The 15069-nt window shown below is 38.9% G+C and overlaps 1 protein-coding gene across 2 annotated transcripts in view; it reads right to left on the bottom strand.

The window, feature by feature from the left end:
• PCSK6 (proprotein convertase subtilisin/kexin type 6) overlaps positions 1-15069 on the bottom strand; it is a 169898-nt gene that overhangs the window by 85968 nt on the left and 68861 nt on the right. For both annotated transcript variants that reach the window (XM_070775279.1, XM_070775280.1), the window contains exon 6: positions 14854-14942. In XM_070775279.1, the coding sequence (XP_070631380.1) occupies positions 14854-14942 (89 nt within the window). The remainder of the gene's footprint in view (positions 1-14853; positions 14943-15069) is intronic.

The following is a 15069-nucleotide window of genomic DNA, read 5'->3' as shown; positions in this document are numbered from 1 at the left end:
GGAAATTTTTAAATCACTTGAAACAAATATAAATGGAAATACAGCACAACAAAATCTATGGGATGCAGCATAGGCAGTTCTAAGAGAGAAACTTATAGCAATACAGGCTACCTCAAGAAACAAGAAAACATTCAAATAACAATCTAACTTTATATTTGAAGAAACTACAAAAGCAAGAAATGAAGCTCAAAGTTAGTAAAAAGGGAGAAATAACAAAGATCAGGGTGGAAATAAATGAAATAGAAAAATAACAGAAAAGATCTATAAAACTGGTTCTTTAAAAACATAAACAAAATTGACTGAAGTTTACCTGGACTCACTAAGAAAAAAAAGAAAAGCCTTAAATGAAATCATAAATGAAAAAGGAGGCATTACAACTGATATCAAACAAAGAAACAGAAAATAACAGAAGAGACTACCATGAATAATTATACATAAACAAATTGGCCAATCGAGAGGAAATGGATAACTTCTAGAAACATAAACTTTTCTAAGACTGAATCATGAAGAACTAGAAAACCCTAATAGACCAATCACTATTAGGAAGATTGAATCTGTAATCAAAAAACTCCCAAGAAACAAAAGCCCAGGACCAGATGGCTTCACTGTTTAATTCTAACAAACAGTTGAAGATTTGATACGCACTCTTCTCAAAACTCTTCCAAAAAAACTGAAGAGGAAGGAATGTTCCTAATCTCACGTTATGAGGCCAGCACTACTCTAATACCAAATCTAGACAAGGACATCAAAAAAAGAAAATTATACTGTTCGATATTCCTGACAAACCTGGATATAAAACTCCTCAGTAAAATATTAGGAAACCAAATTCAATAATACATTAAAAGGATCATGCATCTTGACTGAATGGGATTTATTCCAGATACACAAGGATGGCTCAACATCTGCAAATCAGTCAACATGATACAAAACATGAAGGATAAAAATCATATGATGATCTTGACATACCAGAAAAAGCATTTGACAAAATTCCACATTCATTTACAATAAAAACTCTCAACAAAGTGGATACAGAGGGTCCATGACTCAACATAAAAAAGGCCACATACGACAGGCCCACAGCCACCCACACTCAACAGTAACAAGCTGAAAGCTTTTGCTTAAGATCAGGAAGAGGACAAGGATGTCCACTCTTGCAACTTTTATTCAACATAGTACTAGAAGTCCCAGTCACAGCAGCTGGGCAGGAAATAGAAATAAAAGGCATATAAATTTGAAAGGAAGAAGTAAAACTATCACTAGTTCTGGATGATGTAATTTTATATATAGAAAACCATAAAGAGTTCATAAAAAACTGGTAGAACTAATAAATTCAGTAAAGTTTCAGAACACAAAATTAATATACAAATATCTGTTGTATTATATACACTAACAAGCAACTATCAGAAGAGAAACTAAGAATACCATTTATAACTGCATCAAAAAGAATAAAATATCTAGGAATAAATTTAACTAAGGGGGTGAAAGACCTGTACACTGAAAACTTATAAGACATAATGAAAGAAACTGAAAATGAAATAAAGGAAAGATATTTCATGTTCATGGACTAGAATAATTAATATTGTAAAAATATCCATACTACCCAAAGCAATCTATAGCAATCTACAGTTTTACTGCAATCCCTATCAAAATTCCAATGCCATTTTTTTCACAGAACTAGGACAAATAATCCTAAAATTTGTATGAAACTGTAAAAACCAAAGCCATCATGACAAGAAAGAATAAAGCTGGAGGTATCATGTGCCCTGACTTGAAACTATATTACAAAGCTCTAGCAATCAAAATAGTATGGAATTGCTAAAAAAAAAAAAAAAAATTAATATATCAACAGAGTGGAACAGCAAGCCCAGAAATAGCTTGCCCAGAAATAGCAAGCCCAAACATATATGGTCAATTAATTCACAACAAAGGAGGCAAGAATATACAACAGAGACAGGACAATCTCTTCAATAAATGGAACTGGGAAAACTGGACAGCCACATGCTGAAGAACAAAACTGGGCAAATATCTCACACCATACACAAAAAATAACTCAAAGTGGATTAAAAACATGAATGTAAAGACCTAAGACTACAAAACTCCTAGAAGAAACGTAGCTGGCAAGCTCCTTGCCATCACCCCCGGTAGTATTTTTTTTTAATCTGACTCCAAAGGCAATAGCAACAAAAGTAAAAATAAACAAATGGAACCACATCCAACTCTGTGCAGTGAATCAAATCATCAACAAAATAAAAGGGCAACTTCCTGAATTGGAGAAAACATTTAAAATCATCTATCTGTTTGAAAAATGGGGGGAGGATATAAACTGACATTTTTCCAAAAAAACACACAGATGGCCAACAGGCATATGAAAAGATGTTTAACATCACTAAACAGCAGGGAAATGCAAACTAAGGTCACAGTGAGCTATCACCTCACACCTGTCAGAATGGCTATTATGCAAAGGACAAGAAATGACGAGTGCTAGTGAGGATGTGGAGCAAAGGGATTCCTCGGGCACTGTTGTGGGACTGTAAATTGGTGCAGTCACTATGAGAAACAGCATGGCAGTTTCTCAAACACATGTATACCTGTGATGGATTCATTTTGATATTTGGCAAAACTAATACAATTATGTAAAGTTTAAAAATAAAATAAAATTAAAAAAAAAGAAAAAAGAACTACCATATGATCCCCTGAGGAGAGCATGCAACCCACTCCAGAATTCTCGCCTGGAGAATTCCACAAAGGAGCCTGGCAGGCTACAGTCCATGAGGTTGCAAAGAGTCGGACACAACTGAAGTGACTTAGCACACATATATCATATGGTCCAGCTATCCCACTTCTGGATAACATCCAAAAATGAAAACCCTAATTCAAAAAGATACATTAACCATGATGTTCATTGTGGTGTAACTTACAATAACCAAGACATGGAAATAACTTAGGAGTCCATTGATGAATAAATGGATAAATAAGATGTGAGGTATATATATATATATGACACATATGATTACCCATTAAAAAGAAAGAAATCTTGCCATTTGCAACAATATGGATGGACCTTGAAGGTACTGTGCTAAGTGAAATGAGCCAGGTAGAGAAAAGACAAACCCTGTATGCTGAATCTAAAAAAAAAAACCTCACAGATACTACAATCTCCCTGGATCTGTGGGGAATACATTTCAAGACTTGAAGTGAACCTGATACCATGGATAATATGAAACCTGTATCCTACACTTTTTCTTTTATATACGTATTCTTACCTACGACAATATTAACAATTTTAACAAGATTAACAACAATAAGAATAAAAGAGAACAATTATAACAATGCACAGTATAAAACTTTTGTTAAGGTGGTCTGTCTCTCTTGCTCGTTCTCTCTCTCAAAATATCTTATTATACAAACTGAATGCCTTTTCCACCTTAAATAAGCACTCATCATACACTGTGGTCATAACCTTTGCACTATGAGATGCAACAGCAAAAGTACAAATTTTTCCCTCGTGACAGTTTCATGGATAGATTTGTTCTTACCATAGATTTCAATAACTTCAGCATATGAGTTTTTTTCTTCCCTTACTAAGCAAAGAACTTTCACCTTTTCACTTACTGGAACCAATTTATGGACTCTCTTTGGCGTATCCAAATTGCCAGCATTACTATTCTCGGGCTTGGGCCACTATTAAGTAACACAAGCACTGTGTTACTGCGACAGTCCATTTGATAACTGAGATGACCACTAAGTGCCTAACACAGGGACATACTACACAAAGAAATGATTCATGTCCCAGGCAAGGCAGAACGGGTTGGCTCAAGATTTCATCACACTACTGAGATGGATGTAATTTAAAACTTAGGAATTGTTTATTTCTGGAATTTTCCACTTAGTATTTCAGGCCATAGCTGACTGTGGGTAAATGAAACCACAGAAAGCGAAACCATGGACAACGGGGCCACTACTGCTCAGAAAAGAGACTGGTGGTTCCCAGAGGGAAGGGTGTCTGATGGGGGGTAAATGGGTGAAGGGGACTAAGAGATACAAATTTCTGGGTATAAAGTAGATAAGTTATTGGGATATAACATACAGCATGGTGAATACAGTCAGTAATACTATACTGCAAATATGAAACTACTAAAAAAAATGAATCTCAGAAGTTCTCATGACAAGAAAAATCAAATCATTTCATAACCATGTGGGGTGACAGATGGTAACTAGACTTATGATCATTTTGCACTGTATACAAATATCAAACCATTAAGTTGTACATCTGAAACTAGTATAATGTTATATGTCAGCTGAATTTCAATTTAAAAAATCTAGTTCTCTAAAAAACCTGTTCTGTAGGAAATAGCAAATTTTTACCAGTCTGACCAAAGGAAAGGGCAAGATGCCACAAATAAGATTAGGAACAATTTTAACTATAAATATGGAGAATATGTTTGTTAATTATGAAAATACGACATAAAATTTATCTCATATATTTGAAAATCTGGAGATTGATGATTTTCTAGGGAAGCATAACTACCAAATTCCCTCGAGGACAAACAGAAAGCCTGAACAGACCCAGCCCTTTAAAGAGTCACCATAAATGCTCAGACTGATTAACAAGGTCCACCAACGTTTCAGAGAACAGGCAATATCCACAGTATATGAAATATTTCAGAGTACAGTAAAAGGCAGAAAGCTTCCTAACTCGTTCTATGAAATCAGCATGACTCAGCTCAATCTATCTTATAAATAAAGATGCAAAATCCATGCATAAAATATTAACAATTGAATGCAGCACAGAACCTGGGTCTCGCACACTGCGAGATTATTCACTGTCTGGGCCACCAGGGAAGCCCAAAAGACTAATAGTCATAATCAAATAAAACGCATCACAAGAATGAAAGGATGAAATTTCCAGTGTTAAGAAATGTATTACTGCAATTACTGCATTAAACAGATTAAACAGTAAAGTTGAAAAACAATAAAATCACCTTACTAAATGCTTTCTTAAAAAACATGTAATAAAATTCAACATCTGTCCTGATCAATACTCTTAGAAGTCTAGAAATATGAAAATTTACTTAATTTAATCAAGAGTTAACAGGAGGAAAGCTATAGAAGGCGCCCACAAATGGTGTTAACACTAGGAACATTCCTGTATGCATCAGAAACAAACAACAAAACCTATAAACAATTATTATTCATCGGAAGTTCTGATACACTGAAATAAGACATAGGAAAGAAATGACAGTTATTAAGGAGATAAAGTGTTAACTATTACAGAGAGAAAAACCATCATTTATAGACAGCTTTTATTTATACCTGTCTAGAAAAGCCAAGAGAATAAAAAATAATAGCACCAATATAGTTCATTAAGGTGGCAAGATTTAACAAATTGACACACAAAAATCAATAGCTTTTCTATATCCATTTCAATAATAACCAATTAGCAATGCAATTAAAAAAAATCAACCTAGATATGAACCTAACAAGAAATGCATAGAATCAAAATGAGGACTATGATAAAACTATTTTAAATGATGTCAAAGAAGACCTGAATAAATAAAAACACACCATGTTTCTGGGTGGGAAGACTCATTATTGTAAAGATGCCAATTCTCCCCCAATAAATCTATAATTTCCATGTAATTCCAATCAAAATCCCAACAGGATTTTTTATGACACTTGGTAAGTGGATTCTCAAGTTCATCTGAAAGAGAAAATGTGTAAGAATAGCCAAGAGATTTTAAAAAAAACTTTAATAAAAAATATATCCTAAAAAAAATCCTCTCAAACTATAATTTAAAATGAAATATTATTTAGGGATTAAAAACAAACAGACTAATGAAACATGATGAAGGATCCAATATACATTGGAAATTTAGTATATGATAAGGGTGGCATGCAGAGATCACTAAACATTAATACTGGAGAAAAGTCAAGTCAGAGTTCTCCACAACATTCACAAAAATATACTGTACATGGATTAAAAAGCTTAACAGAAAAGACAAAACCATGAAGGTTTCAAGATGAACTATTCTGAAGTGAAATTTCTAGACAAAATATAAAACAAATTTATTATCTTGGGTTTTCTAAGCAAAGTCCAAAACCCAAGAGTTGAAAGGGAAGATTACAAATACATCATAAAATTTTTAAACAGATTTTAACTGAAACATTACATACAAAAAACGGTAAAAGTCATCAATGTATAGCTCCACAACTTTAAAAAAATTAAAAAGTGTCTAAAATGAAAGTTTGGGACTTTCAGTTAAACAAGCAGAAGTGATCCACTCTCCTCTCTGAAAACAAAAAAGATGACACCTGCCTCCATGATTCCCAAGGGTACGTAATTCCTCACAAAGTACTGATGCTCTCGGGGGCCATAAGACTGGTACATGTGGCTGGGGGAGTCTGTTTCTTTGCCACTGCACTGCTTTTACAGCCAAGATGAAAATCCATCTAAATGTCCATTATTTCAGAAAACAGTGATGTTTGACCAGGAATCAGACAGACACAGCAGCTTTCCAAGAACAGGCAGTTTCTGTGGCCTAAGTGATCATCAGCACTGCCGCATTCCTGCTGAGTCAGCATGTGATGAATGGATGTTACTTCCCTGGTGAGCGGAGGGGCCACTAAGAGGCACTGGACTGGCAGGTCCACAGTGCCTCCAGCCCAGCTAATGCCCCACTTCTCTTCCTTTCTGTTTTAGCATCTTAGCAGCCTAGGAAGAAAGACCTCGATCTTCTCCAGCCAGTCACTAATTAAAACCAGAAAGTGACTAGCCTGACACCTCTGCAACAATGCTGTAAAAACACAAGGGAAAAGGGAACATGACAAGGGAAGAAGATGATGAAAAGTATAAGCAAGCATTGTTCCATCATATCCAAAATTTAAAGAAAACATGATTTCTCCATGAAGCAAGGGATCAAAGAGACACAAGAATTCAATGAAGAGAAAACAAGACAAAAGAAAGAAGACCAAAGTGTGTTACCCTGAGGAAAGACACAGATGGAGACAGCTCAACACCTTCAGAAATGAAAGCCACACTAGAAAAAGTGTGGGAAAAGAAGGCACTAGTTAAACAGTCAGACATAGAAGAGCTGGATAAAAACTGAGGAAAATAAAACAGAAAAGAATTAAGTTAAATATGAACAGAAAGAGATATAGAAACTAGGAAATAGAGATCTGATACACATGTAAGTGGTTCACAAGAAGCATAAAACTGAACATATATAGCTAAAAATATTCAAAAATCATAACAGAAGAAAATTTGCCTAAAATTGAAAACACTCAGATCTTTTTGAGGATGCTGCATCCCTGGAACAGCTGCTGCAGAAGCCTCAGCCAGAGGTAGCCACAGGGGCTGGACTTCCAGAGTAAAGAAGGCTCACCCACCCTGAGCACTCACTGGAGGGACTGTGCTGAGGCTGGGACTCCAATACTTTGGCAACCTCATGCAAAGAGCTGACTCACTGGAAAAGACCCTGATGCTGGAAAGATTGAGGACAGAAGGAGAAGGGGACGACAGAGGATGAGATGGTTGGATGGCATCATTGACTCAGTGGACATGAGTTTGAGCAAACTCTAGGAGAAGGACAGAGAAGCCTGGCGTGCTGCAGTCCATGGGGTCACAAGGAGTTCGACATGACTTAGCGACTGAAGAGCAACAGTAATCCAAGCCCCAAAGTCAAGTCACCTACAAGGAGAAGGATTTAGGCTGACTTCAAACTTTCCCAAGCAACAGTGGATCCAGAAGACAAGCAGGTGATGTTTATCAAGTTCCATAAGGCTGTATACATTAAAGGTATAACTCAGGTGCAAAGGCCACCTTCAGAACTTCCCAAAGATGAAAGAAAACAGCACCTGTTAGCCTTTCTTGAAAAAGTTGCGTGTGTGCTAAGTTGTTTTGGTCATGTCCAACCCTTTGTGACCCTATGGACTGTAGCCCACCAGGCTCCTCTGTCCATGGGATTCTCCAGGCAAGACTACGGGAGGGGGCTGCTATGCCCTCCTCCAGCTCGAAAAAGTTAATGGGTGGCAAACTCCAGTGAATTAAGAGATGAATCAAATTAGATTACTCAGGAGTGAAAAGGTGTACTGAAAATGATGGTGGGGACCCAAGACTAAAAAACTATGAGAATCATAATGACAGGTGACTAATACTGAACCTTGACAATGTAAAAACAATATTTAAAAAAAGAACTAAAATTGAAGTGTGGGGTGAAGTGAGAACAAGCTGAAATGAATGTTAATTACTCAGTATGGGAAATATATGTAACAACAAAAAATTAACTCTGGCATCTTTAAAGGCTGTCACAATCTTGGGACTTTTTTTTTTTTTTAATAAAAGAGAGATATTTGAGAAAATATGTCATTTCTTCACATAAGGAAATATTTATGTGAAGTTCAGCAATTTCTCTCCCTTAAGCTGATTTCTTTTTCTTCTATTCAATGCACATAAATCAAATAAAGCAAGCATAAAGTTAAACACTAAACAAACACAATTAAACATAAAATTAAATCTAAAGTTCAGGAATATTAAGTTTTACTTAGTTTCTCTCGTATTAAGTTTGCATAAAATTAAACTTAGTATATTTTACTAAATACAAGTACAGATCTTTCTTGACTTATGATAGGGTTACATTCTCGTAAAATATTCTCAACTTAGGACAGATTTAAGTAAAAAATGCATTTAATATACCTACCCAACAAACATCATAGCTTACCCAGCCTCCCCTGAACATTTTCAGAACACTCACATTAGCCTACAAATCACCTACGGGAAAATCACCTACGGCAAAGCTTACTTTATAATAAAGCATCGAATATCTTCTGTAATTTACTGAATACTGTACCGAAAGTGAAGACACAACTGTTGTACACGAGTCAGCTGTTTACCCTTGTGGCTCTGTGACTGACTAGAAGCCGAGGCTCCCACTGCCCAGCACCATGAGAGAATTCCATATGGAATATTGCTAGCTCCAAAAAAGAGCAAAATTCAAAACTCAAACTAGGGTTTCTACTTTGATGTATCACTTTCACATCATGGTTAAGTTGAAAAATCTTAAGTCACACCATCATGTCTAAGGAACCATCTGCATGGTACAATCAAAAGTTAAAAAAACAAAAACAAAAACTATATTGTCCATCCATCCATCCATTCATCCATCTATCCACACTTAGTAAATATGGTTTAAAGGGTTAGTGTCAGCCGCTAAGTTGTGTCTGACTCTTTGTGATGCCATGCACTCTAACCCGCCATGCTTCTCTGCTCATGGGATTCTCCAGGCAAGAATACTGGAGTGGATTGTCATTTCCTTCTCAGGGGATCTTCCTGACCCAGGGATCAAACCCAGGTCTCCTGCATTGCATTTTGTAAAAGAGTAGAGGCTAAGAGCTGGCTGGCCCTCATCTGTGAAATGAGGACAAAAGCAGCATCAATGACAGAGTGCTCTGTAGAGATTATGTAAGACACATAAGACACTTCAGACACCTCATCACACAGACAGACACCTCATCAGTGCCTACGATGTAGACAGAACTCTGTAAGTACTGGTTATTTCTGTTTTCACCAGGTTCCAGATGATATTTTACCTTCCTTGTCCTCCTCTGCAATTTGATAAAGCATTACATACATTGTGGAGTTATTTCGACTTGTTAACAAGCAAGCATATTATTTTAAAGACATAATTTGGACAGTGCCACTTTTTATTCCATTTATTTTCCTGTGATAAAACATGTAAGAAACATGCAATTCTACAAAGAAAGTTGGTAGAAAAGAACTACTCCATTTGTATAAATATATAGTACACTTTTAGGAGCCCATCTGTAGTGATTTTAAACCATATCCACAATTCTTTGACACTTTTTCATTCAACAGATGCAGCCTAATGTCTCTCCTCTTGAGTATATGTTGGGATCATTTCTAAAGAACAGAGTGTGACTGAACTGACTGTGTGTGACGTCTAAGACCATATCATAAAAAGCACTGCTGCTTCCTGCTGGTTCTCTGAATCACCTGCAGTGAGAGAAGCTAGGTACCATGCCACAGGCACTCTGGTAACCCCACGGAGAGTACACATGAAGAGGAAGCTAGGCCTCCTGCCAACGGTCAGGAGGGGATGGAGGACTCTAGCCAACAACCAAATAAGTGACCTGTCCTGAAAGTGGATACTCCAGCCACCAGCAAGCCCTCAGATGACAATCACAGCCAACCTCATGAATGACCCTCAGCTGGAATCACTTAGTTAATCCACTGTCTGTGCTAGATCACAAATGTTTGCTGGAGTAACTACCATGCAGCAATGTGCTGTGTTGTGCTTAGTCACTCAGTCGTGTCTGACTCTTTGTGACCCCATGGAGCCTGCCAAGCTCCTCTGTTCATGGGGATTCTCCAGGCAATAATACTGGAATGTGTTGCCATGCCCTCCTCCAGGAATCTTCCCAACCCAGGGATTGAACCCAGGTCTCCTGCATTGCAGGTGGATTCTTTACCATCTGAGCCACCAGAACATACACCATCTATTTGGTAAAGAAATAGAAACTACAAGTGTTAGTTCCAATAAAGGCAGAGTAGCTTCTATTACACTAACTCTTTTAAAAATAATAATTATAAACTCTGGACTAAAGACTTAAGAAAACAAAAACTTTTTAAGGGCATTGGAAAGCAACCAGAAGGCAGAAGCAGGTGATTCAGTTCTTAAAAGAGCAACCATACCAGGTATGATGCAGGTTCATAACATTTTTCCTCTGAGGGCACTCCTCATGTCTTTTAATACAGAGAAGCTAGAACTCAATCAGGAAAATGCAATCTTATTCTGCTGGGGAGCTGTGGGATTGAGTCTGGAACTGTTAGAGAAGCTGGAAATTGAGAGAAATCCTAGAAAGCAGAGAGCTAGAGAAGAAGACATACATAAACTTCCCTCAGATATTCAGCTAAGCCCTGCATGGAGCACATCTGGGCAAGTCTCTAAGAAGCCCAGGTAGAGAGGAATAGGGGGAGGCTGAATGAGTGAGCAGATACTCCAGCGGGCTGCCACTGCAGGGGCACTGCGGTCAACTTGGAGCTTGAACCTTGCCAACTTAGACATGCTGGTTAAATGCTTCAGTGTTTCCACTGAAATACTAAAAGAGTCACACTATCCTTAGCGACTGAACAACATCTAAGAGTAAAGACTGTTCTTGAGCTAAAGGATTTCCTCTAAGGCGAAGGGCAAATCAGAACAGATGAGTCATTACAAAATGAAAAATTGAACTGACAGCAAGAACAACACTCAATTGTATTCAGGGATAACAGAATCAAGAGTCCCTACAATATAATGGAACAATGTCCAGTGTACAATAAAAAATTACTAGACATGTGCAAAGAAACAGGAGTATGTTGCACACTATAAAAAGAAAAATCAATGATTAGAAACATACCCACATTCCCAGTTTATCCCTCATTTCCCTTTGGTAACCAGAAGCTTGTCTGTGGCTGTCTGTGAGTCTGTTTCTGTTTTGCAAGTAAGTTCAAGCGTATCACTGTTTTATAAACTCCACATAAAGTGATATCATATACTTGTTTTTGTTTGACCTAAATTTGGGAATAACAGATACATATTATATATGAAACAGATAAATAACAAGGACCTACTATACAACACTATCTTCAATATTTTGTAATAATCTATAATGGAAAAAATCTGAAGATATATGTATATATATTATATATATGAACCACTTTGATGTCCACCTGAAACACTGTAAATCAACTACACTTCAATTTAAAAAATAGAAACATATCATATATGACCAAGCTATTGGAATCAGTACAAAAGACTGTAAAAAAAAAACTCATAAATATTTTAAAGAATCCAAAATAAAATATAAGTATAATGGATGATGAGAAAGAGAATGTCAGAAAAGATTTGGAAATAGTGAAAAAATAGCCACATGGACATCAAAGAACAGAAAAGCACAATATTTGAATAGGAAAGAAAAAGGAAAAAAATCATTGGGTGGAAATAACAATGGATTGAACACAACAAAAGAGAGGATTGGTGAACTTGAAGAAAATAGTGCGAAAGAAATTATCAAATCTGAAGCACACACACACAAAAAAAGATTTAAAAAATGAATACAGCTTTAACCTGTGAGATATATCAAGCAATATAACAGCTATAACTGGTGCCCAAAGAGAAGAGAGAGAAAACAGGACTGCAAAAAATATTTAAAGAAACATTGACAGAAATTTTTCCAAACTTCATTTAGAAAAAGAAAGAATAAACAAACAACCCACTAAGAAGCATAGCAAATCCCAAGGTGGATAACTATGAAAGAAATTACACCAAGGGCCATCAGAGTCATCATAGACAAAGCATAGAGAGGAAAAAATACTAAATAAATAAAAGTAAATAATGAAATATTTACTAAATATTTCAGTTCAGTTCAGTTCAGTTCAGTCGCTCAGTTGTGTTCGACTCTTTGCGACCCCATGAATCACAGCACGCCAGGTCTCCCTGTCCATCACCAACTCCAGGAGTTCACTCAGACTCACGTCCATTGAGTCAGTGATGCCATCCAGCCATCTCATCGTCTGTCGTCCCCTTCTCCTCCTGCCCCCAATCCCTCCCAGCATCAGAGTCTTTTCCAATGAGTCAACTCTTCGCATGAGGTGGCTAAATAAAAGTAGCCAAAGAAACAACTCACATTACATACAGAGGAACAACAATAAGGATGACAACCAACTCATCATCAGAAACAATGAATGCCAGTGACAATGGAAGAGCATCTTTAAAGGGCTGAGAGAGAACCATGTCACCCCAGGATTCACCAAAACTTCTTTCAAAGAAGATGAAATTCAGATAAAAGCTGAGATGATTTCTCACCAGCATACCTACACTTCAAGAAATACTAAAGCAGTAAAAGAAATTCTCAGGCTGGAGATAAACTGAAACCAGACAGAAGGAATCTGAAGCTAGAAAATATGGAAGGGTAAACATGTAGGTAAGTATACTTCTTTTCACAAGCCAACTGTTTACAGCAAGAATAAACAGTGGGTTTATAAAATATGAAAACATAAAAACAACAGCATAAAAGGTGAAACTAAGTGTGAACTCAAGTAATGTTTTAGGTTCATATATTATACATGAAGTTGTATAATATTAACTCCATGTAGATTGGAATTAAGTTAGGATATACACTTTAATCTCTTGAACAACTTTAGAAACAGAAAAGATATAAAAAGGTAGAGCTCATGGAAACATCAGAATGTCTCAGAGAAGTTCCCTGCTTTGTGCCAGCACGTGGAGAGGGAGGTTGTGTTAGGGTGCCTGAAGGCTGCCTGTCCAGGTGGGCTTGGAGGGAGGGTCAGGAAGAGGGTGGAGAGGCTGATGCTGTGTGCAGCAGCTCTGGAGACGCGGCTGTCATAGGTTCCCTGGGTCAATGCCAATACCCCCACCCATTCTCCATGGCAACCCCACCCATGTTCACAGAGAGTTTACACCCATTGTCCCAGGACACAGAGGCAGTGGGTGGTGGGAATTCAACTGGTACCCAGATCAGTCAGGGAGAATTTTCATGGGTCTTCACTCACCAAAGGCTCCAGGGAGACCTTACACATCTCAACATAAAAGAACTGTCCATGATGGAGTGAGATCAGGTGACAGTCCTCTGATCTGTTCTCTGCAGGACATGCTCTTGGTGGCTAATGATGTCACAGACTGACAAGTCCCAGCCACTTCAAAGGTTTCCAGGGACAGGGCAGGTGGAGAGTCCTCAGTAACTGAAAACTGGGGAGCCTTTTCTCAAAACTCAAGAAACTCCCCAAGGACTGAGTGACCCATAGAACCCCTGGCCCAACCTCCCCACCCTTCACTGCTCATCACAGAGCTGAAGGAGCTACGGCCCCTTCATAAAGGAAAAGCAGCCGAGAAGGCCATGCCATGGGAAGGAGGCACCCAGCACAGCCATTGGCGTGCACATGAGCATTTTCAAATTGAGGGCCAGAGCCACAGGTGAGCATGCAGTGCCCCGAGGCCAAGTGGATGGTTGGGGACCGTTCAGGCCTGGCACACACCTGCTCAGTGCCAGTTCAGCCTCATGCACCTACAAGACACTGCAGAGGACATGCTGAATGACCCTCTGCCATTCTGAAATGACCAACTGCCAGGCTTGGGCGGGGGAGGCAAGAGGAAGTTGCGTGACTCTCTGCTCTTAAAGCCCCATGCTGACAAGAGAAGCCTGACTCTCCAATGGAGAAAATAAACAACAGAGCCAGAGATATCCTGGGTCAGGTAGTGTTCCCTACAGGGCCCTGGAAGGCTGACCCCCTGGAGAACAAGGCGGGAGCATCCAGCTTCGAGAGCCTCCACGGAAGCACATTTGGGCATGGGCAACTGTAAGTCATGGGTGGACTGACCCAAAAGGGAGGCAGGGAGGCTTTTGGGGTGATGTGAATGCTACAAGTCCACCAAGACAAACAGGGGAGACCAGGCAAGTCTGTGGGTCACTGTGACAAATGTTCTCTGGCTAAAGCTGAGGGGCAGGTACAGTGGGCCAGGAGGCTACAGCAAGAGTTGGGGCCAAGGTTAGGCTTCCTCTCAGGTGAAAACCATAAATTCTGCTGGGAGAGTGATTGGCAAGCCTGGGAAGGCCAGCAGCAGGACCCAGCGGCTTCACGGAGCAGTCAGCTTGACAGCGGTGACTCAGGGGCCAGACACTAGCACCCACGGAGGCTTTACAGGCCCCCGGCAGTGTGAGGTGAGGCCCAGGATCCGACTCGGTCTAATGCCATGGGGAGTGCAGCTGCCCAGACCTTCAGGGGACTGCACCCTGCACCCAGGACAGCCTGAGCCCCTCGGCAGTGCACTTGGGCCTCACCTCCAATCTTGGCATTGTATGCAACCCCTACTATGCAGTAGGAGTTGTTGGCGGAGGCGGCGACTTCTCCTGCACAGCGAGTGCCATGTCTGCGGGAAGGAGAGAAGGCAATCAGGACCCTAAGCTGGGGACGCCGAGGTCCTCCCTCAATCCTCCCCATAACTGCTGGGCCATCCGTGCGCCCCCGTGGCAGGACCCTCCTGTGAGAAGAGCCAT

The sequence above is a fragment of the Bos indicus genome, chromosome 21 (genome assembly GCF_029378745.1).
Source record: "Bos indicus isolate NIAB-ARS_2022 breed Sahiwal x Tharparkar chromosome 21, NIAB-ARS_B.indTharparkar_mat_pri_1.0, whole genome shotgun sequence".
In the NCBI taxonomy this organism is placed as follows: domain Eukaryota; kingdom Metazoa; phylum Chordata; class Mammalia; order Artiodactyla; family Bovidae; genus Bos; species Bos indicus.
The sequence above is the reverse complement of the archived record's forward strand: the minus strand, read 5'-3'. Positions and strand labels throughout refer to the sequence as shown.